The 27,667-nt window shown below is 70.8% G+C and overlaps 6 protein-coding genes across 10 annotated transcripts; 4 read left to right on the plus strand and 2 right to left on the minus strand.

Annotated features, from left to right (window-relative positions):
• Positions 1 to 1,577: 1,577 nt before the first annotated feature.
• PRKAG1 (protein kinase AMP-activated non-catalytic subunit gamma 1) lies at positions 1,578 to 5,301 on the plus strand. 3 transcript variants are annotated; one of them, XM_038172536.2, is made up of 12 exons: positions 1,606 to 1,686; positions 1,883 to 1,961; positions 2,651 to 2,754; positions 2,884 to 2,965; positions 3,047 to 3,105; positions 3,198 to 3,243; positions 3,373 to 3,427; positions 3,519 to 3,645; positions 3,992 to 4,157; positions 4,279 to 4,316; positions 4,408 to 4,554; positions 4,662 to 5,301. In XM_038172536.2, exons 1-12 carry the CDS (start codon positions 1,681 to 1,683, stop codon positions 4,764 to 4,766), a joined length of 1,014 nt encoding a protein of 337 aa, XP_038028464.2. In that variant the 5' UTR covers positions 1,606 to 1,680; the 3' UTR covers positions 4,767 to 5,301. The 3 variants fall into 3 exon arrangements, with proteins under 3 accessions (XP_071888112.1, XP_071888113.1, XP_038028464.2); XM_072032011.1 differs by having other exon boundaries at positions 1,578 to 1,686; positions 2,884 to 3,105; XM_072032012.1 differs by lacking the exon at positions 1,883 to 1,961 and having other exon boundaries at positions 1,594 to 1,686; positions 2,884 to 3,105.
• Positions 5,302 to 5,436: 135 nt separating this feature from the next.
• Positions 5,437 to 7,669, plus strand: DDN (dendrin). Its single transcript, XM_038172537.2, has 2 exons — positions 5,437 to 6,393; positions 6,502 to 7,669. The coding sequence occupies exons 1-2, from the start codon at positions 6,224 to 6,226 to the stop codon at positions 7,565 to 7,567; spliced, it is 1,236 nt and encodes a 411-aa protein (XP_038028465.2). The 5' UTR covers positions 5,437 to 6,223; the 3' UTR covers positions 7,568 to 7,669.
• Positions 7,670 to 12,380: 4,711 nt separating this feature from the next.
• Positions 12,381 to 14,757, minus strand: WNT1 (Wnt family member 1). Its single transcript, XM_038172615.2, has 4 exons — positions 14,534 to 14,757; positions 13,974 to 14,227; positions 13,528 to 13,793; positions 12,381 to 13,273 (listed from the first exon to the last, which is right to left on the minus strand). Exons 1-4 carry the CDS (start codon positions 14,632 to 14,634, stop codon positions 12,785 to 12,787), a joined length of 1,110 nt encoding a protein of 369 aa, XP_038028543.1. The 5' UTR covers positions 14,635 to 14,757; the 3' UTR covers positions 12,381 to 12,784.
• Positions 14,758 to 17,606: 2,849 nt separating this feature from the next.
• Positions 17,607 to 21,088, plus strand: ARF3 (ARF GTPase 3). Its single transcript, XM_038172591.2, has 5 exons — positions 17,607 to 17,750; positions 18,821 to 19,003; positions 19,116 to 19,226; positions 19,437 to 19,561; positions 20,004 to 21,088. Exons 2-5 carry the CDS (start codon positions 18,856 to 18,858, stop codon positions 20,163 to 20,165), a joined length of 546 nt encoding a protein of 181 aa, XP_038028519.1. The 5' UTR covers positions 17,607 to 17,750; positions 18,821 to 18,855; the 3' UTR covers positions 20,166 to 21,088.
• A 1,598-nt stretch (positions 21,089 to 22,686) lies between these two features.
• Positions 22,687 to 24,623, plus strand: FKBP11 (FKBP prolyl isomerase 11). 2 transcript variants are annotated; one of them, XM_038172589.2, is made up of 6 exons: positions 22,687 to 22,893; positions 23,319 to 23,384; positions 23,911 to 23,998; positions 24,088 to 24,121; positions 24,235 to 24,305; positions 24,385 to 24,623. In XM_038172589.2, the coding sequence occupies exons 1-6, from the start codon at positions 22,786 to 22,788 to the stop codon at positions 24,600 to 24,602; spliced, it is 585 nt and encodes a 194-aa protein (XP_038028517.1). In that variant the 5' UTR covers positions 22,687 to 22,785; the 3' UTR covers positions 24,603 to 24,623. The 2 variants fall into 2 exon arrangements, with proteins under 2 accessions (XP_038028517.1, XP_038028518.1); XM_038172590.2 differs by lacking the exons at positions 22,687 to 22,893; positions 23,319 to 23,384 and adding an exon at positions 23,416 to 23,526.
• Positions 24,624 to 24,843: 220 nt separating this feature from the next.
• On the minus strand, positions 24,844 to 27,482 carry CCDC65 (coiled-coil domain containing 65). 2 transcript variants are annotated; one of them, XM_072031873.1, is made up of 8 exons: positions 27,277 to 27,482; positions 26,730 to 26,897; positions 26,479 to 26,648; positions 26,181 to 26,319; positions 25,854 to 26,051; positions 25,552 to 25,758; positions 25,306 to 25,458; positions 24,844 to 25,195 (listed from the first exon to the last, which is right to left on the minus strand). In XM_072031873.1, exons 1-8 carry the CDS (start codon positions 27,379 to 27,381, stop codon positions 24,944 to 24,946), a joined length of 1,392 nt encoding a protein of 463 aa, XP_071887974.1. In that variant the 5' UTR covers positions 27,382 to 27,482; the 3' UTR covers positions 24,844 to 24,943. The 2 variants fall into 2 exon arrangements, with proteins under 2 accessions (XP_071887974.1, XP_038028515.2); XM_038172587.2 differs by having other exon boundaries at positions 25,540 to 25,758; positions 27,277 to 27,481.
• Between the last annotated feature and the right edge of the window lie 185 nt (positions 27,483 to 27,667).

A 27,667-nucleotide genomic window follows, 5' to 3' on the forward strand; every position in this document is an offset into this window, starting at 1 on the left:
TGCCCCGTCGCGCGCCGGCGGCGGCCAGAGCTCGCCTCGGTTCCTTTTTTTTTTTTTTTTTTTGTCGTTTTTTTCCTTTTTTTTGTGTGTATTTTGTTTTTTTTTTGGCTCTCTTGTTTTTTTTTTGTTTTTTTTTTATTAATTTTTTTTTTGTGCGTCTCGGACGAGCCCCGGAGCGAGCGGAGCGACGCGGGAGGAAAAGGCGCGCGCGCGGCGAAGGGCCCCCGCCAGACACAAGGAGCTTCTGCACCCAAACCTACCTCATTTCAAGTGTTAGATTTTTCGTTGTTTTTAAATATGAGCCCCCCCCCCCCCAACACCCCCACCCCCCCCCAATACCCCCCCCTCCCCCCAGCCTCCCACAGGGGGCGGCCGTGCCCTAGCACCTCTTGTTGCCCCCCCTTTTCTCTGCTCCCCCCCCCCCTTTTGTCCCCATCCCCTCTGTGGCTGCAGAAGGCCCCTGGCGGGGGGGGTCCCTACGGGGGGGGGGGGACATGGGGCACCCCCGCCCTCCTGTGTTGCCCCCCCCCCCAGCCGTGTGATGTGCCAAGGTGCAAGGTTGGGGGGCTTGGGGGGGGGGGACGTACAGGGGATGGGGGGCACTGACCCCGCTCCCCCCAAAAGCTGGGGGTGAGGGGGGGGCAAAGGGGATCATCCCGCCCCCCCCCTCGCCCACCGCTGGGGCTCCGCTGTTGGCACGGGGGGGGGGGGCAGGTTATTTATCTATTTATACCTTATATTGTATATACTAGATGGGGGGGGAGGGGGGGCTCTTTGTGCTCTGCTGGGCTGAGATTGGGGTTGCAGGGGGCGCACGGGGGGGGGGGCACGGCATTTAGGAGCCCCCCCCTCCCCCCCCAGGCAAGGGCGGCCTCGGGGAGCGGAGCAGCGAGTGGGCATTATGCGGTGCCCCCCCGGCCCTGGCACCCCTGGGGGGGGGTCCCTGGCTGTGCCCCCCCCCCCCCCGCCCCAGAGCACCCTGGGGGGGGGGTCCCTGGCTGTGTCCCCCCCCCTCCTCCTCCTCCTCCTGGCCCCCGGTGGGGCACGGGGGGGCCGCACGGCTCGGGGGGAGCCGGGATTTTTTAACGCACAAACACGCGGCGAAGAGCGGGGGGGGTCCGGGGGGGCCCCTCCCGGTACCGGAGGAGGGGGATTTGAGGGGGGGGGGGGCCTCCCTCAACAGAGGGGGTGTTTGGGGGGGGGCCGGTGCAGGGGATGGGGGGGGCCAGGCAGGGCCGGGGCGCTCTTGAAAGCTGCTTCCGCAACTCGTCAAAAGCTGCAAAAAGGTTTTAAGGTATAAAAAAAGAAAAAAAAAGAAAAAAAAAAACACACAATAATAATAATTAAAAATTATTAAAAAAATAATAAAATAAAAATAAAAACGAGCAAAACACACCCGGTTTGGGGGGAGGGGGGGGACACACCCCGTTTTTATGACCCCCCCCCCGAGGCCGGCCCGGGCCCTGCTGAGCCTGGGGGGACCCCCCCGGGACCCCCCCGGGACCCCCCCCCCCCCCCCGCCCCCTCCCGGTGACCCTGTGGGGGGGGGGGGGGAGGGGGAGGAGGGAAAGGTCGCCGCGCGGGCAGGGCGCGCTTCCGGTCACGTGGGCAGTGCTGGCGGAAGACGCCGCCGAGAAGCGGGCGGAAGTGGGGCGGCGGGACGGGACCCAGAAGGGGGCCATGGAGGTGGGGGCGGCACCGGGAGAGGGACCGGGGGGGGCGGGGGGGGGGCTGACGGGACCGGGGGGGCGCTAAAAGGACCGGGGGGGGGGGCTAAAGGGACCTGGGGGGGGGTTAAAGGGACCGGGGGGGGGGTCCCGGTAACGGGAGCGGCGGTAACGGGAGCGGGGCCGCCCCCGGCCCGGTCCTTGTCGCTCTGCAGGATCCCGGCCCCGGCCCCGGCCCCGGCCCCGGCCCGGCCGCGGGGAGCCCGGCGGAGCAGAGCCCCCCGGGGCCTGAAGGTGACGCCGCGGCTGACCCCGGGGCCTTGCGCTGGGCTCCGGGAGGGGGTCACGGGGGGTGTGTGGGGGGGGTCCCGGTGTTGGGGTGTCCCCTTTTAGGGTGTCCCGGTGTCAGGGTGTCCTCTTGGGGTGTCCCGGTGTCCTCTTGGGGTGTCTCGTGTTTTGGGGTGTCGGGGTGTCCCGGTGTTGGGGTGTCCTGTGTTTTGGGGGTGTCCCGGTGTTGGGGTGTCCTGGTGTTGGGGTTTGTCATATTTTGGGGTGTCCTGGTGTTGGGGTGTCCCGTTATTGGGTTTTCTCATATTTTGGGGTGTCCTCGTGTTGGGGTGTCCCGTTGTCAGGTTGTCCTCTTGTCGGGGTTTCTCATCTTTTGGGGTGTCCTCTTATTGGGGTGTCCTCTTGTTGGGGTGTCCTAGTGCCCTGGTGTTGGGGTTTCTCATGTTATGGGGTGTCCTGGCATTGGGGTGTCTTCTTGTTGGGGTGTCCCATGTTTTGGGGTGTCCCATGTTTTGGGGTGTCCTGCTGTTGGGATTTTCTCATATTTTGGGGCTGTCCTGTTTACCAGTGTCTCATTTTTTGGGCTGTCCCATTACCGGGTTTTCTCATGTTTTCGGGGTGTCCCGGTGTTGGGGTGTCTCATGTTTTGGGGTGCCTTGTGTTTGGGGTGTCCCTCTCATGCTGCGGGTCCCCAGGGGAGCCTCGCCGCGGCGCCTACACCGCCTTCATGAAGTCCCACCGCTGCTACGACCTCATCCCCACCAGCTCCAAGCTCGTCGTCTTCGACACTTCCCTGCAGGTGGGGCCGGGGGCAGGTTTGGGGTCGTTTCTCCGCCCCCGTTAAGGTTTTACGACCTGGAACGGGGGGGGGGGGACTGGGCTGCCTGAGGGTGCCCCGTCCCCCCCCCGTGACACCCCCCCACGGCAGGTGAAGAAGGCTTTCTTCGCGCTGGTCACCAACGGCGTGCGGGCTGCCCCGCTGTGGGACAGCAAGAAGCAGAGTTTTGTGGGTGAGCGAGCGGGACGGGGGGCTTGTGGGGCTGGGGGGGGGGGCCAGCAGGGGGGCTCTGCTCACCCCGCCTGCCCCCCAGGCATGCTGACCATCACCGACTTCATCAACATCCTGCACCGCTACTACAAGTCACCCATGGTAGGGCCGGCGGGGGGGCTCTGTCCCCACGGACCTGGGGTCTGGCTCCTGCCGGGGTCGGGGTTAACCCCGGGTTTTCTGCCGGGGCCCAGGTGCAGATCTACGAGCTGGAGGAGCACAAGATAGAGACATGGAGAGGTGAGGGGGGGCTGCCCCCGGCTGCTTTCCCCCCCCCCCACCCCCCAGACCTGCCTGGGGCACCCCAAACCCCGTGGCTCCGCGTCCCGCGGCGCCGCTGCCCCCCCTCAGCACCTCCTCTCCCCCCAGAAGTCTACCTGCAGGACTCCTTCAAGCCGCTGGTCTGCATCTCCCCCAACGCCAGGTACCCCCCTGCGGCGGGGAGGGGGCTGAGCTCGTGGGGGCCCCGGGTGCGAGCCCCCTTCCCCATCCTCCTCCTCCTGCTGCCCCCGCAGCCTCTTCGACGCCGTCTCCTCGCTGATCCGCAACAAGATCCACCGCCTGCCCGTCATCGACCCCGACTCCGGGAACACGCTCTACATCCTCACCCACAAGCGCATCCTCAAGTTCCTCAAACTCTTCGTAAGTCCCAGCCCTGCCCCGCGCGGTGGTGGCGGCGGTGGCGGTGCCAGCATGCTCCGGGAGGCCGAGGTGGGTGCAGCTCCGGTGCCCTGCGGCGGGTACTTGAGGTACTTGAGGTACTCGAGGTGCTGCCACGGGCACCCCGCCGCCCCCTGCTAGCGCCAACGCTGCGCCGTGGCCGCCTGGGGGCCGCGCTCCCACCCAGCCCTCTCTGCTTTCGCTCCTAGGACCCCGGCCCAGGCCCCCCGCGAGCCGGGGCAGCCGGAGCCGGCAGCACCGCGGGGCCTGGGGCGCGCCGGGCCGAGCCAGCGTCAGCATTGTCCCCCCCTCCCCGTCCCCCCTGCAGATAGCGGAGGTCCCCAAGCCCGAGTTCATGGCCAAGACGCTGGAGGAGCTGCGGATCGGCACCTACGACAACATCGCCGTGGTGCGGACCAGCACCCCCATCTACGTGGCGCTGGGCATCTTCGTTCAGCACCGCGTGTCTGCCCTGCCGGTCGTCGATGATTCGGGTGAGGAGGGGGCACGGCACGCACCGGCTGTCCCTAAATGTCACCTCGGGGTCGGCACCGGCCCCTGGCACGCGGGACCAGCCCCGAGCATGCCTCTCACGGCCCCTTCTCTCCCTCCTAGGGCGGGTGGTGGACATCTACTCCAAATTCGACGTTATCGTGAGTACTGGGGGGGGGTAGAGGCTGGGTTGGGGTGAGGGGGGGGCCGTGTGGGGCCCGGCTGCATCCCCAGCACCTCTCCCTGCCCCAGAACCTGGCGGCCGAGAAGACGTACAACAACCTGGACGTGACGGTGACGCGGGCGCTGCAGCACCGCTCCCACTACTTCGAGGGCGTCCTCAAGTGCTACAAGCACGAGACGCTGGAAACCATCATCAACCGCCTGGTGGAGGCCGAGGTAACCCCTTCCCTTCCCCCCCCCACACCCCACCCCGGGCACCAGCTTGGGGCGGGTGGGGCCCGGGGGTCCCCGCGCCAACCTCAGCCCCTCCGTGTCCCCCCCAGGTGCACCGGTTGGTGGTGGTGGACGAGAGCGACGTGGTCAAGGGCATCATCTCTCTCTCAGACATCCTGCAAGCCCTGGTTCTCCCAGAGGGCTCCAAGCCCTGACGTGGTGGCGGGGGGGGGGGCTCAGCCTGTCTCGGTGCCCCTGCCCTCCTCTCCTGCCCCCCCCCCCCCCCCCAGGATCTTGGGGAAGGCTGGGGGGGTCCCCACTCACCAGCAGCATCCAGCAATAACCACCACCGTGGGGCTCCCCGGGCAGGGAGAGCCCCTGGCTCCCCCCTGGAGCCTCGCCGTGCGCCCTGCGCCCACGTTGGCCGTGCCGGGGGGGCGCTGGGTCAGCCCCCGGCCCCCCCAGGGGTGCTCCCCATGGGGCACCGAGCCCAGCTGGGAAAGGGCTGCGTGGAGCCGGGCCGGGATCAGCCCCCTGCGGGCTGGGGCTGTTCCACAAGTGGCTCCCGGACCCTCGTCAACCCCCCCCCACGGGGATTTGTCCCGTTCCGTTTTAATTGTTCCGTGTTAATTGTCCCCACTCGGCTCCGTCCGGCCCAGGGCTGTCCCCGGGCCCCTCACTGCTGCGTCTTCACCTGCCACCGCCTCGTGTGCGGGGGGAACCCGCGAATAAACACCGACCTGGCACCAACCCGGCCTCGCTGTGGGCTCTGTGGGGGTCACCGGTGGAGGGGGTGCCCCAGGGAAGGGGGTTCAGCCCCTCCCTGGGCTCGGGGGAATCTGCTGAGCTCACCCAGACCCTAAATCCCTGTTTGTTCCGCCCGTGGCTTTTCTAAAAGGCCGGGATTGGGGACGGGACGGGGAGCAGGCAGGCTGCGGGGACCCTCCCGGCGCTGAACTAAGGGGGGAACCGGGACTGAGGAAAGGCAGCGGAGTCCGGTGGGGGGCTGCGACCCCCTGGGGGTCCCCACAGGGCTTGTGGGGGGGTCACCGACCACCCCAACGCCAGGATCTGCCGTCGGTGCTGCCCGGGGGAGGCGCGAGGCTTGGCCATGCTGAGCGCGGCACATTCCCGGCCGGGGGGGAGGCCGAGCGCAGCCCCTGCCACCGCCAGCTCCGGGGTCCGGCGCGGGGTCCGGCGCAGCGTTACGAGGTGAGGGCCGCGGGGGGAGCCCAGGGGGGGGCCAAGGGAGCCGAGTGCCGTACCGGGGGCTGGTGCCAGTGCCGGTGCCGTTGCCATGCCGCCGCCGGAGGGTTGCTAAGCTCCGCTCCGAGCCCGCGTGGGCTGCAGCGCTCGGTGCCAAACCTGGCAATCGCCTCGCGCTGTCGCAGGGGGGGAAGGGATCCCGGGGGGGGTGAGGGTGTGGGGGACACGTTTGGCCCCCCCCTGGGACAGCCGGCGACACCGGGACCCACACACCCTGGCGGGGCCGTGCCCTGCATCCCCCCGGCCTGGCGGTGCCACCGGGTGGCTCGGGGGTCCGGGGGGGTGCACGTGCGGCGGTGGCTGCGCCTGTGCGGGTGGGCGCGTGGCTCCGCCGAGGCTCCACCGAAGCGGCAGCACCGGGCCCCCCCTGGCCCCCCAGCACCGGCAGCCTCCGGTTCTCCGGGCTATGCTGGGTGGCCCGGAACGGGGCGCGGGGCGCCTGCGGATCTGCGAGCGGACCAAGCTGCTGCTGGTGGAGATCAACACGGTCTCGTGTTGCAGCCCGGCCACCGGCATGGCCGCGGGGTGCCGGCCCGCATCCCCCTGGACCTACCGGAGCTTCGCCGGGGAGTACGCGTGAGTAGGGCCAGCGGGGTGGTGGTGGGGGGGGGGGTGGGGGTGGGCTCCGTCCCATGCCCCCAGCCCCTGTGCGCGGCGCCCTTCACGCCCCTCTCTGTCTTGCAGGTACCTGGAGAAGCGTTTGGTGGCAGAGCTGGCCCCCCCTTGGCCCCCCGTGCCCCGCGGTTGCCCTGTTGCCACCCCCTGCCCGCCACAGGACTTCACCTACCGGCCCCCCCCAGGCCACGAGAGCCGGCCCCGGGCCCCCCCAGCCCGCTGTACCCCTGAGGGGTCAGGGTGCAGCTCCCCCCGGGGCCGGCACCCAGCAGCCCCCCCCCGCAACCCGGTGCCGGGGGGCAAACTGGGCCCCCCCAGCTACGAGACCCACATGCGGCGGATGCAGGCGGCCCATGTGCGCCGGGGGGGGCCGCCCCCCTACATCTCGCCCCCCGCCTACGACGCACCCCACCGCACCCTTCAGCCCCGGCCACGCAGCGGTCCCTGGGGGCCACGCAGCCCCCCCGCCCCGGCACCAAGGGGCTGTGGGGCTGTGCTGGGGGGCTGGAGCCACACGCTGCCCCGGGCGGCCACCGAGGTTGGTTCCCGGCGGCCCCGTGGGCTGCAGACCCCCCCTGGAGGAGTGGGACCCCCCCGGCACAGCCAGACCTTGCCCCGTGCGGCAGCTAGCCGGGAGCGGGGCCCGGGGCGCAGCGGAGGACGGCGGGGGCAGGGGGGGCACGTCCTCATCGATGCCACCCGCGTGGTGGTCCGGGCCCAGTACGTGCCCCCCCCGCAGCGGCAGCAGGTCCGGTACGCCGGGGGGAGCCCTGGGCCCGCCGCCCCCCCGGGCAGCCCCCCTGCGTCCCCCAAAACCCGCACCCCTCCAGCAGCACCCTCGCCCCCCCGCCAGCCGCCGTGCAGCCCCCGGGGCCCCAAGCAAAGCCCGGGGCCAGGAGGGGGGCCCCGGGGACGCCCCCCCCCGCGGCGGCCGGTGCTTTACGCCCAGGCGCTGCGGGAGGCTGTGTCCCGCATCCGGCGGCACACGGCGCCCGACTCCGACTCGGAGGCCGAGGGGGGGTCCGGGGGGGGCCGGCGGTGGCCGTGCCGCGACGCCCTCGCCTACAGCAGCAGCAGCAGCAGCCTGGAGAGCACCGGAGCCCCCCCCGGAGCCGCCAGCCCCCCCCGAGCCTGAGGGGCGGGGCCTGGAAGGGCGTGGTGCGATGTGGGCGGGGCTTGGGAGGGTGTGGTCGGAGGGGGGCGGGGCCTGGGGGGGTGTGGTCCATCTGGGGGCGGAGCTTGGGCACGGTTTTGGCGGGCCGGGGGTGGCGCCGACCCCAATAAAAGCTGTGGGATCCCACTGCTGAGCCTCTGCCCCTTGCGTGCGTGGGGATGGGGGGGACTCAGTCCCAAAGTGGGGGGATCTAGCCCCAAAAATGGTCCCAAACCGGGGGGGGGGACCTGGCCCCAAATGCGCCCTCCGCAGGTGTCCCCCCCACCCCTCCCTGCACTGGTGGCTCTGTCCCCATCCCTAGCAAGGACCTGGGATCCCCCCCGTGGCCCCCCAGACCCAGGGGACCCCCTGCAGCCTCCCGAAGCGTCATGGCCCCCCCTGGGCCCCCCCTTCCCGGGTCCCCCATAATGAGTAGGTGCCTGCGCCGGGGCGGCCCTCGGGCTGGCCCATGGCCCCGGGACTGACGTCAGGGCCGGGGGGGGACCCCGGGTGAGTCACCGGGGGGGGGGACGGGACCGTTCCCCCCCCCCCCTCCCCAGGACGGCCGCCACCTCTTAGTCACGCTGCGGGGGGGGGGGAGGATCCCCGTGGCCAGAGGAAACCGCAGAAATAACGTGTCCAATTTGCACGTTATTTAAAAACCGGCTCCTCCTCCGCCCCCCTGCGCGACCCTGTCATTATCCTGGTGACACCGGCCCGGAGGTCACGGCGCGGGGCAGCCGCCACTGCGGGGGACCCAGGCGCCCGGGGGGGGGCTGCACACGGGGCTGTCCCAGGCCACGTCACCCCCGCACTGGCACAGGGCCCCGAGGTGGCCAGCACGGCTGGGGGGGGTCCCGCACATGGCCCAGCACGGCTCAGGATGGCCCCATTTGGATTAACAAAGCTTGGTGACGGCCTGGTGTCCCTTGGCATGGCTTGGCACAGCTTGGCATGGCTGGCACAACTCAGCAGCCTGGCACAGCTCGCCACAGCCTGGCGCAGTTTGGCACAGCCCGGCACATCTCAGCATGGTTTGGCACAGCCTGGCACAGCTCAGCACAGCTTGGCACAGCTTGGCACAGCCTGGCACAGCTTGGCACATTTTGGCACAGCTTGGCACAGCCCGGCATGGTTTGGCACAGCCCGGCATGGTTTGGCACAGCCTGGCACAGCTTGGCACAGCTTGGTACATTTTGGCACAGCTTGGCACAGCCTGGTACGGTTTGGCACAGCCTGGCACAGCTCAGCACAGTCTGTACTGCCTGGCACAGCCTGGTACCCCTTGGCACGGCCCATCTCAGCTGTGCCCACGACCCCCCGTGTCCCACAGCCCTTCCCGTGCACGCCACTGCCCAGACACTTGCCACAACCCCCCACCCTGAGGAAACGAGCCGCTGCTTCGGACCCCACCGGCCCCTCGCGCCGTCCCCCCGCTGCCGGCAGATGTCGCAGCGCAGCCAGTGACAGGCAGGACGGGGAGGGGGGACAAATAGGGGGGGCACCGGGGGTCCCGGCCCAAGCGCAGGGAATGATGCGAGGGGACCGGTGGGACCCTGCCCTTGGCATCGCCGTGGCGGTGCCACCCCAGCCAGGACCCCCAGGGACAGACGTGGCCACGCACGAGTGGCCCCCAGGGAGCCGTGTCCCACGCACACACTGGTCCCAGCGATGTCCCCAGGCAGCCGTGACCCCCCCCCGGGTCGTGCTGGCCCTGCCATGGCCCACGCATGACCACTGTGTGCCTGCGGTGCCGGTCACGCCAGGGCTCGCGTGGCCACGCGGTAGCTGTGGCACGACACACGCGTGCTGGCCATGGCCCTGCGGAGCCGTGACCAAATGTGCCCACGGTGCCAGCTGTGTCCCTGGCGTGCAGCGGCCAAAAGGTCCCAGCGGTGACCCCAATGTCTGGTGGCAGCAATGGCAACCCCGTCCCTAGTGTGTGGTGGCCACGGTGCCAGCCCTGTCCCTGGTGCTTGGTGGCCACGGTGCCAGCCCTGTCCCCGGTGCGCGGTGGCCACGGTGCTGGCTCTCCCAGGCCGTGCGGAGGAGCTGGCGGGAGGGGGGGGGGGGTGCGGTGAATGCGGCATTGTTGCGCGGGGTTGGAGTCACAGATAATTACCTCAATTAGTTACAATGGAAGAGTAATAAATACAGGCTTAGCGGCTCCTACCCCACTGCGGCTTCTCAGATTAATCCAGCCCGGGCGAGCGGAGCTGAAAGGAGTGATGGACAATTCATTAAACTCGCCGAATGCCGCACAAGGCACCCGTGAAGGCCGGCGTTAGCCCCCGGCGGCTCCGGCTTTGTCCCTAATTGTTCGTCTCGGGCATTGGTCACCTATCGGGGAGTGGGTGACGGCGACGGTCCCCCCGGGGCTGGCATGCCCGGGGATTAGAGGCCAGCCCTGCCACGGTTGCTGGGCGCGCTGGCCCCGCGCTGGAGGAATGCAGCGGCCGAGGGGGGGGGGCGGCCGGACAAGCCGGGCGCTGGCGGGGCGCGGGCGCGAGCACCCGGGGCGAGGGGGAGCCGGGACGGGGCTGCCACGGGCTCGTGGGATGGGGACGGGGATGGGGATGTTCCTGCAGCGGGCAGTGAGCTGTCCCTCTGTCCTGAACCTCTTGGGCACGGCTCTGTCCCTCTGTCCTGCATCTCTCGGGGCTGTCCTTGTCCTGTCCCGCACCTCTGGTCTCTGTCCTCTGTCCTGGAACTTTGGGCACGGCCCTGTCCCTCTGTCCTACATCTCTTGGGATGTCCCTCTGTCCTGAACCTCTGGGCACGGCTCTGTCCCTCCGTCTCACATCTCTTGGCACTGTCCCTGTCCTTCTGTCCTGCGCATCTGACCACTGTCCTCTCCCTCTGTCCTTCACCTTTGGGCACAGCCGTGTCCCTCTGTCCTGCACCTTTTGGTTCCATCCCTGTCCCTCTGTCCTGCACCTCTGGGCACACCCTTACGCCTGCTTCACCCCGTCCCTGCAGGCCCCCGCCGGCAGCAGGTCCGGCTTGCGGCTGCCACCCAGATGTTGCCCGGCTTCCCAGATGTGACGGGCTGCCCGAGGCGGGGCCGCCCTTTCCCCGCGCCGGCCCCGGCGCTGCGCCGGGAGCTATTTCCAGCAGCCGGGTGTATTTGTTCAAGGTCTGCACCCTGCAGCCGGGCACCCGCCCCGCGCCCGGGGTGCCCCTGCCTGCCCGGGGGTCGCAGCTGCCCAAGGTGCCCGGCGGTCACCGGCGCGCAGGAAAAGCTGAGTAACAGAGGTGACTTATAAGAATGTCATTATCTATATTCCTGACTCGCTACCGCAGGAAAACAGGCTATTTTCATGCCCTGTGCGTGTGCAGAATTTAGCAGGCAGATAACTCCCGGCAGGCGGGAGATGCTCGGAGGGTTATTTCGGGCTGTGTTCCTTTCCAGTCCTTTTTTTCTCGCGTTTCTTTATTTTATTTTACCACGCCAGGCAGTGTTTTTACCTTGGCACGGACAGCGGGGCCCCTGGGGTTTTTTCCCCCCCCGCCTCCCTTCGGTCTAAACATCAACTTTTCCACTATCGGCCCTGGGGGATATTTCTGGCCGCGGAGTCAGCCCGCAGCCTTTGATGTGCACTCCCCGGGGCCCCGCGAGGTTCCCGGCTTCAGCCCCCGGGCAGCCGGGGCTGCGGGAACCCTCCCGGGGGCTGGCGCTGGCAGGGCCGGGGGTCCCCAAGCAGGGCCAGGTCCCAGCCCCCTCCCCAGGGGCTGGATTTTGTCGGGGCCCTGTGGTGTCCCCAATGATGGAATTAATTGGGGACAGGGTTTGCAGCCTAGCGCTTCACCCTGCCCTGTCCCAGTGGGTACTGGGTTCTGTGTGGTTGGGAGGTGCCCAGCCCAAGGGGAGACGTGTCCCGGGGGGATGCCCATCTGGGGGGGGGCACCTGTCCCGGTGGGAAACCCGTCCCGGGGTGTGCTCTTCCCAGTGGATGCTCACCCTGAGGGTATGCCCACCCCCACGGGATGCTTATCCCTGGGGAAAACCGATCCCAAGGGGATTCCCCCCCTGGTTCTGGGGGGGAAGCCTGCCCCAGGGGGATGCCCACCCCGCAGGACCCCATCCCAGAGGGACGCACACCCCACAGGATGCCTGTCCCAGCGGGGTACCCCTGCTGCTCGGGACCTGCCAGCCACGGAGCTGCGCCCCACCTTTGCCACCTCTTTTCCCACTCCAGCTGCAGCCAAGCCCCACGCAGGGCTGTGGGACCGGGTGCAGGGCCAGTGGCCGGTGCCAGCCCCCACGGTCCTGGCCCCGGTAACCTCCGTGCCCTCCCTGGCCCCCCTCCTCCCCCAGAGCCGAGGGGAGCCGTCAGCCCTGGCCAGGAGCGGTGATGGACGATGCTCATTCCCTGTCTGCCGTCTTGTACCTCCCGTGGCCGCTCCCGCTGCCTGGCCCCGGCGGCACCAGCCCCGGCAGCCCGGCAAATTCCAGCGCCGGGGATGCTGCAGCCCAGGTGCCATGGTGATGGGCGCCACGGCCGTGGGGACAGGCGCCACGGCAGGGACAGCCGGGATGGAGACGGGGCACGGCGGGAGAAAGGAAGGGGAGGGTGGCCCTCCCTCTCCAACACTTGGGGAGGGCAGAAGGAAAGGGAACGTGGGATGGACGGACGGACAGACAGAGGGACTGATGGACAGGGGATGGGTGGTGGAGGATGAGGAGGGAGGCAGGGGTAGGTTGGCCAGCGGGGGCGGTTTGGGGGACATTGCTCCTCAAACTGCTGCTCCCCTCCCACCCTGGAACCCCTGAAAGAAAACGGGGCAGGACTGATAAAAATATATCCTTTATTCTTCTCTAGAGGCTATCAGTGACACCTGTAACAAAGCATTATTATTATTATTATTATTAATTATTATTATCTGTAATTATAAAAAAACAGGGCCTGGGGCCAGCGAAGCGCGGGGCGAGTGGGGAGCCCCGGCATCAAACCGTCCACAATAAATATTTTATTTACAGCGAGAAGAAAACCCCGCGGAGCCAGCAGGGGCCGGGGGCAGCCGTGACCACGCGCGGCGCTGGACACCCAGGTTGGCTGCTGGCCCTGGGGTGGCTGCTCTGCTCCGGGTAGGGGTGTCCCAGGGCGCAGCCACACACCCGCCCATGGGCGCCTTCCATCCAAGCGGGCACCCGTCATGGGGGGCGGCGCAGACCCCCTCTGGGGCAGCGCGGGGGGCTCACAGGCACTCGTGCAGCACCTGGGTGTTGGTGCAGTTCAGGCAGCTGACGTGGCAGCACCAGTGGAAGGTGCAGTTGCAGCGCTCGGTGACGCGCTGGGTCCGCGTGCGGTACCCGCGCCCGCAGCACAGCAGCTCGCACCCGTCCAGCCCCGGCGAGGAGCTGTTGCAGAAGCGCCCGGCCGTGCCCGCCGTCCCCATCTTCCCGCTGTAGGTGCAGAAATTGGGCGACTTCTCAAAGTAGACGAGGTCGTGGGGCGAGGGCGGCTTGTGTGCCGGGTTCTCGGGCTCCAGGTGGTGCAGCTCCACCCGCGAGGCCCGGTTGCTGCCCTTGTTGCCGTAGATGACCCGCGAGGCGCCGTCGAAGCGGTCCTTGAGGACGTCGCCCACGGCGCGGAAGGTGGGCAGCCGCATCCAGCACGTGCGCACGGTGCACGAGCCCGACATGCCGTGGCACTTGCACTCCTGGCGCATCTCGGAGAAGACTGTCTGTGGGGAGAGGGGGGCACAGGGTGCCGTGAGCAGCCTGCGCCCCCCACCCTGGGACCTCTGCGGTCCCACAGCAACAGGGCCCCCGCAGGATCTGTCCCCACAGTATTAGGCGATGTTGAGCCCACCCAAAGCCAACTGGGAAACCTCTTGGTGGTTTCCAACCCATGCAGGGGGATGAGCTGGGGGTCTCCACAGCCATGCCCAGCCCCAAACCCCACCCCAGGACTGCCCGAGGCCCCCGGTGCCCTCACCATGCGCCCGGCCTCGTTGTTGTGCAGGTTCATGAGGAAGCGCAGGTCGCGGCCCTTCTCGCTGGAGTCCACAAACTCCCTCCCGAAGAGCCGCCCGAAGTCAATGTTGTCGCTGCAGCCCCCCCAGTGCCAGTCGGGCCCCCCAGGGCCACGGCGCCGGTAATCGCAGGTGCACGACTCGATGGAGCCCTCCGAGCAGGAGCGGGCCACCGAGTGCGTCACGCCGGCGCTGGTGATGGCAAAGATGAACGCCGTCTCCCGGCAGCCTGCAGAGGGGAGCGGGACCTCAGGGGCTGCGGGGACCCCCAGAGCCCCCCAGCCCCAGCAGCGCCCTGCTGGGGGCAGGCGGGTGGGAGACGGCTGAACCCACGGGGAACCTGTTGGGTGCTCCCACGCAGGGAGATGCGGGGAGCCCCCCGCCGCCTCCCGCCGCCCCGCAGGCTCACCCCGGTTGACGATTTTGCCGAAGATGTTGGGGCCCTGGGAGGTGGGGCAGTTCCAGCGGCGGTTGCGGAATTGCCACTTGCACTCCTTGATGGCGGTCTGGAGGCCGGAGCTGACGCTGTGCAGGATGCCGGGGTTCTGGCGGATCAGTTTGCGCTGCTTGCGGCTCAGCAGCTGCAGGCTGGGGTCCAGCACCAGCTGCACGTTCTTGGAGTCCGTCAGCAGGTTGGTGGAGGAGGCCACGTTGATGATGCCCCTGCGGCACACACGGGGCTCACGCCAGGGCTCCCGGCACCCCGCTCCCCGCCGCCACCGGGGCACCTCCTCCGAGGGCAGCCCCCGCCGCTCCCTGCCCCGCACCGGGGGCTCGGTGCCACCGCTCCCACCCACCGGGGCAGCGCGGGGGTCGCGGCTCTGACCCCCCGACGGTGCCGGGCGCTGCCCCCAAGCCGGGCGCACCTGCGCTGCCGCAGCCCTGGGGCGTGCGAGCCGGGACAGCGGCGGGGCCACCCGGTGCCGGTGCCAGCCCCGCTCCCTTCCCGGTCCCGGTGCGGGCACTCACCACCATCGCCCGCTGTTGTTCACCGCCAGCGTGTTGGAGAGGGAGGAAAACGCCAGCGCCCAGAGCGTGCGGAGGGCCAGCAGCAGCGCGGCGGCTCGCATGGCTCCGGCGGCCGCGGGAGGCCCCGGCAGAGTGCGCGGGCGAGCGGCCGCCGGGGTATTTATGGTGCCGCGGAGCCCCCGGCCCGGCCGCTACATCCACGCGTGTTTCCGGACGCGCGGGGCGCGGGCAGGGCGGGCGGCTCCGCCGAGGGCGGCCGCGGAGGGGCCGCGGACAGCGCCGAGCGGGCGGCACCGGCACCGGCACCGGGGCCGGTGCCCGGGGCCCCGGGCGCGCGGCGTCGGGCGGCCCGTGCGCGGTGCCCGGTGCCCGGTGCCGGTGCTCGGCGGCTCCCCGGGGTGGCGGCGCGGCGCGGCTCGGCTCGGCTCGGCGGGTGCGCAGCGCTCAGCACCCGGGAGCATCTTCCAGCCCCTTCCCTCTTATAGGGGCGGCGCGCAGGGTCCCCATGGGCCGGTCCCGCGTCCTCGCCCTAACAATGGGGAGCGGCGGAGCCGCGGCACCTCTTATGGGGCGGCCGGAGCGGCGGCGCCGGGCCTGTCCGTCACGGCCCGGATTAGCCCGGCGGGTGGCTGCGTCCCGGCCCGCCGCCGCCCGACCCCGTGCCGACAGCGCGGCCGGGCCCCCCCCGGCTGCCCCCGAACGCCCCCCGCCCGGCTCCGCGCTCCCGCTGCACCGGCACCGGCGGGGGGGAACGGGGAACGGCGTCCCGGGCCGGGCCGGGGCAGCTCCGGGCGCAAGGGGGGAGCAGAGTCCCGGGACAACCCGGGACAGCTCCCGGCGCGCGGAGGGAGCGGGGACCCGGGTTAGCCCGGGATTTCCTGGGCCAGCCTCGGGCACACGGGGGAGTGGAGAGCCGGGAATTCCCGGGACAGCTCCGAGCGCCCGAGGAGAGCGGAGACCCGGGACAGCCCTGGAGAAGCCGGGACAGCCCGGGACAGTCCCAGGGCACATGGGGACAGCAGAGACCCTGGGCAGCTCGGGGCACACGGGGTGAGCAGAGACCCGAGACAGCTCGGGACAGCCCGAGGACGCCGGCCCGGGACCCCCGATATTTTTGGGGTGGGAGACGCGGGGCCGGGACCGCCCCGGGGCCGCTCCGGTGCCCGCGGAGCCCTGTCCCGGTGCGTACCCGGAGCTGTCCCGGACACCGACCCCGTCCCCCAGGAACACGGCCGTGGGCACCCGGGGGGCTGCAGCCCCGTGGGGGCGTCCCGGCCCCTCACGTCGGGGGGCAGAGGAAGGAGCAGGGGACGGAGGGACACGGGGCGAGAGGGGGCTGGGGGGGGGCGTGGGGGGCGGCGTGGTGTGCCCGGGGGTGCCCGGGGGGTGCCACCTCGTGGCTCTGGCAGGGCCAAGGCGCTGTCCCCGCTGTCCCCCACCCGGGGGTGGTGGCTGAGCCGCTCTGGGAGCCCCTTTTGTGGAGGGGGGGGGCACGGAAGGGAGCGGGGGGGGGGGGCGCTTAATCCCCCCGGCCGCGGTTTCCCCGGACCAGTCATGCGGAGGGCTGGATTAGCCCCGCTCGGCCCGTCACGGCCCGCACCCCTCTGACACTTCCAATTAAAGCCCGGACAAAGCCTGGGGCCGCGGGGGGGGGGGGGGGGACACGGACCCCCCCTCCCCATTGCACCCCAGCCGGGGGTAGGGTACCGGCCCCCTCCCTCCCTCCTCGTTTCCATCCCCCTCCCCGTGCCGGGAGGGGCTGCCCTGGCTCTGCGGGGGCTCCCGGTACCCTCTCCCCTTGCCCCCCGCCCCCCATCTCCGGTCCCCGTTCGGGTACTGGGGACCCCCCCCAGAGCGCAAACGCCCCCCCCCCCCGTCCCTCCCTCCCTCTCCCCGCTGTCCCATCCCGCCGGCTCCCCCGGTGCAGGTGCCCCCGGTCGGGCGGTGGCCGGGCCAAGCGGTGGGCGCGCCCTCGGGCCGCCGCCCCGTCGGGGCTCCCGGGGGCTGAGGTCAGCGGCCGCGGGGAGGCCCCGGGGCGCGGCCGGGAGGGCCCTGCCCGGGGCCGTGCCACCAACGGTGGGGCCCGACCCCCCCCCTTCCATCCCCGTTATACCGGGGGGGGGGCTGCTCTGGAGGTCTCCCACTGCGCCCCCCCCGTCCCCGAACCCTTCATCCCCGTGCTGCCTCCGGTTCCCCCCACACCCTCTCTCCTCTCCCTTTCCCCGTTCCCGGTCCCCCCCCCATCAAGTCCCCGTTGCCCCCCCCCGCCCTCCCGGGGCTCCCCCCTCTGCCTCCCCCCAGCCGGTGGCACCGGGGGGCGGTGCTCGGGACCCCCGCCCCTTCCCGGGGCGTTGTCGGGAGCCCGGCAGCGCGGGGCGGCTCCTGCAGCCGTCGGGGCTCCCGGTGCTCCCGGTGCTCCCGGTGCTCCCGGTGTCCCGGCCTTACCTGCCGGGGCGGAGGGGAGCCGGGGCCCGGGCTGGGAAGGAGCCGCGCGTCCGGTCCCATCCGTCCCGTCCCGTCCCATCCCGTCCCATCCCGTCCCATCCCGTCCCGTCCCGTCCCGTTAGGTCCCGTCCCCTCCGTCCCATCCCATCCCACCCGGTCCCGTCCCGTCCCATCCCGTCCCGTTCTATCCCGTCCCGTCCTGCCCGGTCCCGTCCCGTTCACCCCGTCCGGTCCCGTCCCGTCCCGTTAGGTCCCATCCCCTCCATCCCGTCCCATCCCCTCCGTCCCGTCCCGTCCCGTCCCGTCCCGTCCCTCGACGGGACTTTACCGGTGCCCGGTAGCACCGGGACGCCCCCTCCAGCACCGGCCACACGGCCCCCCCCCCTCCATGCACTCCCCAGGACCCCCCTCCCGTGCACCCTCGACGCCCCCCTGCACCGCCAGATCCCCCCCACGCCCCCCCCATCCCCGACGTGCCCCCCATCACCCCCCCCCTCGATGCAAGCCCCCCCCCCGCGCTGCTGCATCCGCTGCCATGGAAACGGCCGGGACCCCTCGCCCCCCCGCCCCACCTCCCGGGGCCGATATTGGGGGGTGGCTGTGGGGGGGGGGGGGGGAAATTTAAAAAAAAAAATAAAAACGGGGGGGGGGGGGAGAACCGGGAGCTCTCGCGAGATCGGCGCGCTCGGGCCTCCGCTTCCGGCGGCGGGAGCGGTGCAGAGTCAGCTGCGGGCGGGGGCGCCACCGGCACCGGCACCGGCACCGGCTCCAGGTGCGGGGCTCGACGGGGGGGGGGCGCGGCGGGGCCGTTTTCCCTCCTCCCCCCCCCCCTCCCCTCGGGGGAAGGGGCGCTGCCCGCAGCGGGGCGCAGCGTGGGAGGAAGAGGAGGAGGAGGAGGAGGATGGAGGGGGCGGGGGGGGGGCGCCGTGCACCGGTGGGCGCAGTGCGGGGGGGGGGATGCAAAGTGAATGGGGGGGGGGGCATCGTAATGGAGGGGGGGTATTGAGGCTGGGGGGGGGGTGATGCGGTGACCGGGGAGGGGCGCGGTGTGATGGGGGGGGGGCGTGAGGAGCGCTCGGGGAGGTGCAGCACCGGGGGGGGGCACGGTGCGGGGGTGGGGGGTGATGCGGGGGGGGCGCAGCGTTTTAGGGCCGCGTTGCGGTTCCGGGGGGGGAATGCGGGGGGCGGTGCGTTGGAGGGGCGCAATGCGGGGGGGGGGGAGCGACCCCCGCACACACACACGCACACACCGGGGGGGGCGGCAGGGCCTGGGGGGGGGGCGCGGGGCGGGGGTCGGTGCCGCGGGGGGGGCGCGGGGGTGTGCAGGGGGCGGCGCGGGGCCCCCCTGGGGGCGGGCAGAAGATGCTGGGGGGGGGGGGCTGGGGCTGGGGGCGGCCCCATCGGTGTGGGGGGGGCGTTGGGGGGGTGGGCTGGGCCCCCCCTGCTTGCTTCAGGGCTCCTGCAGGGCTGGGCGGTGCACGTGAGGGGGGGGCGTGGGGGACCCCCCCTATAATTTGGGCAGGGAGCCAGCCCCGTGCCTCAGTTTCCCTCCGTGGGGTGCCCTGGCTTGGCCCCACTGTAGGGCAGTGCATTGGGGGGGGGGGGGCACACCCCCAGAACAACCCCCCCCCCCCAAAAAAAAATCTGCGCACGGGCAACCCCAATGGGCTGCACGGCCCCAAGGGGGACCCTGGCGCTGGCCCCCACCCTAAACCCCGCAGCACAGCCCACCTCTACCCAGGATCTAGGGCTCAACGCAGCCCCCCCAGGGGTTGTTTTTTTTTTTTTTTGGGGGGTGGGGGGGCCACCCCTGTCCCCAGCGCCCGCCCTGTGCCCCTGCAGGATTTGGCCTCGCCGTCAGCAGCGCCGCCGTCACCATGGGCAACATCTTCGGGAACCTGCTGAAGAGCCTGATCGGGAAGAAGGAGATGCGGATCCTGATGGTGGGGCTGGACGCCGCCGGCAAGACCACCATCCTCTACAAGCTCAAGCTGGGCGAGATCGTCACCACCATCCCCACCATCGGTGGGCGCTGGGGGGGGCACGGAGCTGGGGCTGCCTCAGTTTCCCCCAGCTGGGATCTTCCCCCCCCCCATGGGGTTGCCCTGAGTTTTCCTCGTCTCTTGCTCCCCGCCAGGGTTCAACGTGGAGACGGTGGAGTACAAGAACATCAGCTTCACCGTGTGGGACGTGGGTGGGCAGGATAAGATTCGGCCCCTCTGGCGGCACTACTTCCAAAATACCCAGGGTAGGTCCCCGCGGGGCCGTGGGGGGCACGGACGGGGCCGTGGGGGGCACACAGAAAGCGGGGCTGTGGGGGGCGCACGGGGCCGTTGGCGCACGGGGCCGTGGGGGGCGCACGGGGCCATGGGGGGTGCGCAGAAAGCAGGGGTGTCCCGGGAATGGCCGCATCCTGAGCTCCCAGCACCGTTGGGGGTGTCTTCGTCTTGCCCCCCAGGGCTGATTTTCGTGGTGGACAGCAACGACCGGGAGCGGGTGAACGAGGCGCGGGAGGAGCTGATGCGGATGCTGGCGGAGGACGAGCTGCGGGACGCCGTCCTCCTCGTCTTCGCCAACAAGCAGGTGGGGCTGGGACCATCCCCGGGTGTCTGGGTCGTCCCCCCCCGTGGCAGGACCGTGCCCACCCCGGTGACATCGGGGCCGGTACCCAGTGACACCCGTGGCAGGACAGTGCCCGTCCCCGAGATATTTGGGGTGGTGTTTTAGCAGCCCCCTGCAGCGGATCCGTGCCCACCCCCTCAATATCAGGGCCGTGAGCTCCTGTGGCGGGGCCGTGCCTGTCCCCACGGCGTCGGGGTTTCCATTTAACCCCCGTGGGGTTTCATTTGCCCCCCCCCGTGGCAAATCCGTGCCCAATGTCTCCGCACCAGGAGCGGAGACGCTGGAAATTGCGCCCATCCTCGCGGCATCGGGGCTGGCGTTGGCCACACAGCCGGTACCCATCCCCATGGCGTCACGGGGGGGTGCATGACCCCCCCTTATAACCCCTCCACCTCTTCCCTAGGACCTGCCCAACGCCATGAACGCGGCGGAGATCACGGACAAGCTGGGGCTGCACTCCCTGCGCCACCGTAACTGGTACATCCAGGCCACCTGTGCCACCAGCGGGGACGGGCTCTACGAGGGTCTCGACTGGCTCGCCAACCAGCTCAAAAATAAGAAGTGAGCAGGCGGCCGCCGGCCCCGGCCCCCCCTCCCCGCACGCCCCACCCGGCCCCCCAAACCCCCGGGGGCTTTGCCAGGCCCCCCCTGGCCGGCCGGGGCCACCCCTTCCCTGCGCCCCCGGCCGCCCCCTCCCCGCCCCGGTTGGGTTTTGCTTTCTTCTGGCACCGGTTGCTGTGGGGTTTTGCCTCTTTTCTCTGGGGTCTTCGCGGTTCCCCTCGGATCTCGTGTGTGCGTGCGTGGAAATATATCTATATATAAAGTATCTGGGGGGCCGGGGGCCCCCCCCTGCTGGGGCCGGGGGCAGAGCCCTGGGGAGGGGGACAGGGAAGGGGCCCACGCAGGGTCGGGGGCGTGCTGGGGCGCCTCGTTCCCGTCCCCCTCCCCGTGCATGTCCCCGTCCCCCATCCCCTTCCTGTGGACCAAATGTGGGGGCCCCCAGGGCAGGCGTGGGGGCAGCGGGGCCTTGTGGGGAGGGGACATTGGGACCACCCTTCACCCCCAGAACGTCTCCCAGCCCCGTATGCCCCCCCCCCCACCCGGGGGTCCCACACGTCCCCAGCCCCCCGATGTCACTTCGAGGCAGGTCTCCTCCCCGCGGCGCGACCCCCGGGGTGTGTGTGGGGGGGAACGGGGCGGTCCCTGCGGCTGTGCCCTCTCCCCCGGCCGCCTGCACCCCCACCCCATGCCAGCATAGTGATTGTATGTCCCTGCCCCTCACGGACGGACGGACGGACGGACGGCCCCGTACTGTAGCCCCCCGCCCCCCCCCTCCCCGGCACTGTATTTATACCCCTGGTCTGTGCTTGGTGTGACGTGTCGCTGCGGCTCTGCCCCGTCCGGGGACGTGTGTACTTGCCCCCCCCCACGCCTGAGACGCTGGGTGACCCCTGCCCCCCCCCTTGGATATTAAACATGTTTTATGTAGCGCTGCCCCACGGCTCTTCTTCCGCAGCCCCCACGGTGATGGGGGGGGGGGGAGGATGAACGCCTGGACCTGGGGAGGGGGCCGGTGATGGACAGCCCTGGGCTGGTTTTAATTAGAAAGAGCTTAGCGGGGTGAGGGGGGGGCCAGTGGGGGGGCGGGGAGGGGATCCCCCCCTTCCCAGGCCCATCTTTAAGGGAATAGGGGATGAAACGGTAAATCCCATTAGCGTTAATCCCGGCCGGGGTGTGGGGACGGTGCCAGCGCTGGGCTGGGTACGAGTGGGGCTGCGCCCCCCCCGGTGTCCCCCCCACTTTGGGCCAGGGGCTCCTCGGAGTCTTCCTTGCTGCCAACGCCGCTGTCCTCGTCCCCGTGTCCCCGTGAGTCTGGGGGTGTCACCACCCCGCTGTGGGGGGCACGGGGCTGCCGTGTGGGTTCCCCGGACACCGGGGCTCCTCCGGGACGGGGTCTGGAGCTATAGGGCCGGGGTCCCCGCTGAGGATGGGATGCGGTGGGGGCGTGGGCAGCCGGCACCCCCAGCCCGGAGCCGACACCGGCGCGTTCCCACCGGCCGTGCCGGCGGCTTTGTCTGGCGGAGGCCAGCCCCGTGCTGACCCCCCGGCCCTAATCCCATTAGCTCCCGGCCCCCGAGCCGCCAGCCCGGCTTCGCCACCTCTCGGCAACCGGGGCTGGTATGTGGGTGCCGCGGCGGGGCCGGCGTGCCGATGCCGTCACCCGGGAGCTGCACCGGGGCCTGCGCCGGCACCGCTGCCAGCGGGGCCGCTGACACCAGAATGGGAAAAGGGGGCCAGGATGCCCCAGGCATGCATGTGGCCCCCCCCCAAATATTAGTGTTGCCCCCCCCTCCCCGAGAGGGGCTGCCCTTGCTAACCAGGCCCACCGGGATGCCCCCGTGTTGGAGCTGCCCCCCTCGCGTGCCCCTCACCTGGGGATGGTGTCCCGTGGGCATGGGGACGTGAGGACATTTTTTGGGGGGGCAGCTCAGCCCCAAGCCCCGTGGCTCCCCCAGGACCACCGGAGGGGTTTTTTTTGGGGGGTCCCACCCGCCCGGTGCGCGCTATGGGGGTGCTGGGGGGCTGTGTGTGCGTGCAGCTGGAGGGATGCTTCGTGTGCCCGGAGGGGTGCTGAGCCCCCCGGGGGGGGGGGACACCGGGAGGGGTTTTTTGGGGGGGGGGGGGGTGCCGTGTGCCGGTTTCCCCAGGCTTTGCTGCCGCCTGCTGGCACCGGGGCCGTACGGCGCCGGGACACCGGGACCTCACCAGCCGGTGACCGGAGCCCCCCCGCACTGAACGGGGACGGACGCGTGTCCCCTGGTGCTGGGGGGGGCATGGGGGGGGACAAACCCAGGGGCATCCCCGGGACCACCGGGGGCTCGGGGCTGTCCCCCCCTCCCCACCGGCTGCGCGGTCCCGGGAATGCGCACCGGAGCGGGAGCGCCTCGACGGCCACCCCCGGTACCGGGACTCGACGGGAATCCCCGGTACCGGGGGCTCCCCCGGGGGGGTTCATCCCCGGTCCGGGCTCGGGGCAGCCCCGGTGTCGACCGGGGGCGGGGCAGCGGGGCCGGGAGGCGGCGCCCCGAGGGTCCTGGGAGTGCCCGGGGCCGGGCGGGGCGGGCTCGGTACCTCCGCCGCCGCCGCCGCCGCCGCCGCCGCCGCCGCCGCCGCCAGCCCCGACCATGCCGCCCCCCGCCGCGCTGCTGCTGCTCGCCCTCCTCCTGCCCTCCGCCGCCGCTACCGAGAGCGAAACCGAAAGCGGAGCCCGGGGGCTGCGCCTGGAGACGCTCGTGAGCACCGGAGGGAACCGGGGGACACCGGGCGGCCCCGGTTGCACGGGGGAGCTGGGGAACCGGGGGGTACCGGGGGGAACGGGGGAGACCGGGGGCACGGGGAGGGACCGGGGATATGGGGGAGGGGGAGAGAGAACGGGACGGGACGGGACGGGGCGGGGGGGTTGGGGGTTAACGGGAGCACCGGGGGGACACACCGGGGACACCGGGGAGCTGTGTCCGCGCCACCGGGTGGGCACGGGGCGGGGGGGGGGGTCCCGGTTGCGCAGAGCTCCCGGGGGCTCCCGGGGCACGTGGGGCTGAGCGGGTCCCGGGGTGAGGGGGGGGGTCCCGTGGAGCCGGGGCCACGTGGGGGGGGACTTTTGGGGAGGGGTCCCGGCCCCACCGCCCCGTGACCCCCCAACCCCCCCCCCCCGTTACAGGTGGCGCCCCCCGAGGGCTGCACGGAGCTGTCGGCGCTGGGGGACACGGTGCACATCCACTACACGGTGCGGGCGGCGAGGAACACGTCAGCACTGCGCTCCGGAGGGGGGGGGCGGGGGGGCGGGCCGGGGGGCGGCACCGGGGAGGCACCGGCACCGGGATCGGCACCGGGATCGGCACCGGGATGGGCACCGGGAACGCTGCGGGGTGGGCTTGGAGTGGGAACGGGGCTGGAATCGGGATGGGCACGGGGGGGGCATCGAGGTGGCACCGGGTGGCACCGGGTGGGGACCGCCCTGGGGAGCCCCGGTGCTGGCACTGGGAGCGGTGTGGGTGTCCCTGGGGGGGTCTCTGGGGGGCACTGGGTCCAGTATAGGGGAGGCACTGGGGTCAGCCCTCACCACAGCATGGGGGTGGCACTGGGGGGGGCTCGGACCAGCACCAGCGTGGCAGTGAGTGGCAGTGGGGTAGGGTCGGTGCCGGCACAGGGATGACCCCGGGGCAGCACCGGGACCCGCATGGGGACAACCCCGGGGCAGAGCCCCCCCTGCCACCCCCCCGGTGACCGTCCCCGTCCCCGTGTGGCCGCAGGGCAGCCTGGAGGACGGCCGCATCATCGACACCTCGCTGAGCCGCGACCCGCTGCAGGTGGAGCTGGGCAAGCGCCAGGTGATCCCCGGTGAGCGCTGGTTTTGGGGGACTGGGGGGGGGGGGATAAAAATGGAGTCTGGGGTCCCGCTCACACCCCCCTGCCTTCTCTCCTCGCAGGCCTGGAGCAGAGTCTGCTGGACATGTGTGTGGGGTAAGGCCGGTGGCGGGGTGAGGGCGGTGTCCCCAGCGCTGTCCCCTGTGTTGGGGGGACACCGGTGGGGTTTGGGAGCGGGTTTTGGGGCTGACGGCTTCTCACCGGGGCAGGGAGAAGCGGAGAGCCACCATCCCCCCGCACCTGGCCTACGGCAAGCGGGGCTCCCCACCGACCATCCCCGGTAAGTGCAGCCCCCCCGGGGGGATCCCGTAGCCCCCCAAAAAAGCCCTGCTGAGGCGCCGTCGCCCCTCTCCCCGCAGGCGACGCGGTGCTGCGGTTCGAGGTGGAGCTGGTGGCTCTGTCGCGGGCCAGCTACTGGCAGAAGGTGGTGAACGAGGTCCTGCCGCTGCTGTGCCTCGGGCTGGTGCCGGCGCTGCTGGGGCTCATCGGGTACCACCTCTACCGCAAGGCCAGCAGCCCCAAGCTCTCCAAGAAGAAGCTGAAGGAGGAGAAGAGGAACAAAGCCAAAAAGAAATAAAACCTCCCCTCGGTAGCCACAGATGCTCTGCGCCTGCTCTGTCTGCCTCAAGGGGTGTGTGTGGGGGGGATAAGAGCAGAGAGAGGGGGGCTCAGCGCCCCCAGCTTGGCGCTCCCCGCCTGCCTTGGGACGCGGTCGAGCCAAGGAGCAGAAAATTCGGAGCTGAGAGGGCACTGACAGGACTGAGCTCATCCAACAAAGCTCTGCGTGACCAGAAATAAGACCCGGAAGATGTTTTGGGCACAGTTTAGCTCTTTTATGTCAGCTTCATGGTGCCCCCGAGCACCAGGCACCCCGCTCCGCGGGACAGTTAGGCCAATTCTCAGCTCCAGCCGGTGCCGTCAGAGCTGGGGACGGGGTCTGGGGGGGAATCGGGGGACACGGCTCTTGTGCTCGATGGCCAGCAGTGGGTTGGGCTTGCTGAGCACCTCGGGGCTGACGGAGAGCCCCTCCAGGTACTGCTGGAGCAGCCCCCGCAGCCGCTGGTTCTGGTGGCTCGCGGCCGCCCGCTCCCGCGCCAGCGCCTGCTCCTCCAGCCTCGCCTTGTTGAAGCGCTGCCAGAAGCGCTCCAGCCCCACGTAATCCTGCAGGGCCTGGGAGAGAGGCAGGGAGAGAAGGGCAGCGGCTCCTGGAGCTGCCCGTGAGTGAGCCAGGCTGCCCCCAAGGGACCTCTGTCCCTCGGAGCCCACCGCAGCCTCCTCACCTGGGCCAGAGGCTCCGCAGGTTCCTCCTTGAGAACCCTGTCGGCGTCAAAAAGCTCCCCCTCGGCCAGCGAGGACGGGTAGAAGGGCAGCACCTTTTCCACCTCCGTCTCCAGCCGGCGGCACATCTCGGCCAGCCGCAGGACGCGCTCTGCCTGCGAGGAGGAAGGAGAAAAAGGGGCAGGGAGAGGGGACGGTGGCACCCCAGGCCTCATGAGGGGTGGTCCCGGCCTCACCTTCTCCACAACCTGTGCCAGCGCCTTCAGGGCGGCGTTGCTCTGCGCCGTGAGCCTGGCCAGGTTGTCGTGGGCCTCAGCCCGGGCTTGGTTCATTTTGTTCTTGAGCTCCTGGAGCTGCCTGAGCACGGCTTCCTTCTCCTCCCGCGCGCGCCAGTTCCGCTCCTCGTTGTCCCGGAGCTGAGCCGCGAGCCGAGCCTTGGTGGCCGCCACCAAATCCTAGAGGCAGAGGAGCCGTGAGCAGGACAGGATGGGGTGTCCCTGCTCCTGGGGTGTCCCTGTTCCTGGGGCCCCCACCTGCCCTTTGGCACCACCTGGAGTTTCTGCAGCTTCTTTGCCTGCATCTCTATCTCCCTGGAGCTCTTCTCATCCTTCTGCTTCAGCCCCTCGAAGGCCGTTTTCTGGTGCTCGGTGGCCTCGGCGTAGCTCTGCATGGCGGCATGGAACTGCTCCCAGAGCGCCTCCATCTTCCCACTCTGCTGCAGGCGGCTGTACTGCTTCTCCTGCAGGCTCTGGGGACAGAGAGCAGCGGGTTCCCTTCAGCTGTCCGGACCCCACTGTGTTCTCCTGACCCCTAAAAACCTCCTCGACAGAGCCAGCTACTCGGTGGGATGCTGAAGAGCCCGGCCGGTTCCTCGTGCCTTGCTCTTGATGTCGTCCCGGGCACTCTGGAAATTCAGCGTGGCCTCGTGATCGTCCTGGGCGTAGTTCTGCTCCAGGGCCAGCACCACGTCCTGCAGGTAGCGGATTTCTTCCTCGTGCTGCTCCAGGATGGCTTTCCTGGGGGGAAATCACCGGGGAGCTGCTGAGAGCAGCACGGGACGGAGGCGAGGACGCGCCAAGAGCAGCCACAGCCGTCGGGATCAGGCCGGGAGCGGGCTCAGCACCCAGCAGGACACCCAACAGGTACCACTGCTGTCCCCCTCCCCTTCTCGATACCTCTCCGTCTCAAATTCGGCCTCCAGGGCCTTCAGCTGGGCGTCGAATCCCTCCTGCAGGCAGGCCAGGCGGCAGCGCTGAAGCTGCAGCAGGCGCTCGATGTTCTGCAGGTGGCTGCCGAGCGCCCGGGCGTGCTGCGCTTCCGCCTCCTCCACGTCTGTGACCAGGGACTGCAGCGGGGGGTGGGCATCACGCCGGGGGTCCCGGCACGGTGCCCCCCCCCCCCCCCCGCCCGCCAGCCCCTCGCTCACCTTGATGACGCTGTCCTTGCAGTCCAGCACCCGGGCGAAGGCCTGGCTGAGCACGGCGATGTCCTCGCGCAGCTCCTTCTCCTTCACCTCCCGCAGCACCCCCCGCCACTGGGCGCTGAGCTTGTGGAGGCTCAGGGCGCTGCTGCGCTCCTCCTTGGCCAGCTTGTCCTGGGGGGGGGGGGGGGGGACGTGAGCTGCAGACCCCCCGGGACCCCTCCTGGATCCGCCCAGGACCCCCCTGGCACTCCCCGGGTCCCCTCCAGGCCACTCCCGGGGACCCCCTCCAGATCCCCCCCGAGACACCCCCAGGATCCCCTGGACCCCCCCCCTCAGGACTCCCTCGGGCCTCCCCCGGGATCCCCCCCCCCCACCAGACCCCCCTGGGACCCCCCAGGACCCCCCTCGACCTCCCAGGGACCCCCCTGGATACCCTCAGGACCCCCCCAGGCCACCCCCTGAGAACCCCCCGAGACCCCCTGGGCCCCCCGATCCCCCGCGACCCCCTCAAGACCCCCCCCGCCCCCCCCCCCCCGTGCCCCTCCCTCACCTTCAGGAACCTGACCAGCAGCTCCCCCCTCGCCTTGGCCGCCTCCTCCTCGGCCAGCGCCTGGCTCTGCAGCTGCAGGAGCCGGTCCTCCCCCGCCACCGGCATGGTGCCCCCCCCGCCCCCGCCCCCGGCGCGGTCCCGGTACCGGCTGCGGCCTCCCAACGCCCCCGACCCCGCCGCCGGCGTCGCAGCGGTCTCCTAGCAACCGCCACTTCCTGTCCGGCCCGGCCCCACTTCCGGGAACCGAGGGGCTTCGGGCGGAAGAGCGCCCCCTAGCTCGGAGGAGCGCCCTGGCGGTCCAGGGGGCGTGGCCACGCTGCCATCCGACGCTTCTCTATTGGCCGGGATCCCGGGCGCCTCCACAGCGATTGGCTAGCGGGAGCCGCCGTGG

This window comes from Anas platyrhynchos, chromosome 34 (assembly GCF_047663525.1).
Source record: "Anas platyrhynchos isolate ZD024472 breed Pekin duck chromosome 34, IASCAAS_PekinDuck_T2T, whole genome shotgun sequence".
Lineage (NCBI taxonomy): Eukaryota > Metazoa > Chordata > Aves > Anseriformes > Anatidae > Anas > Anas platyrhynchos.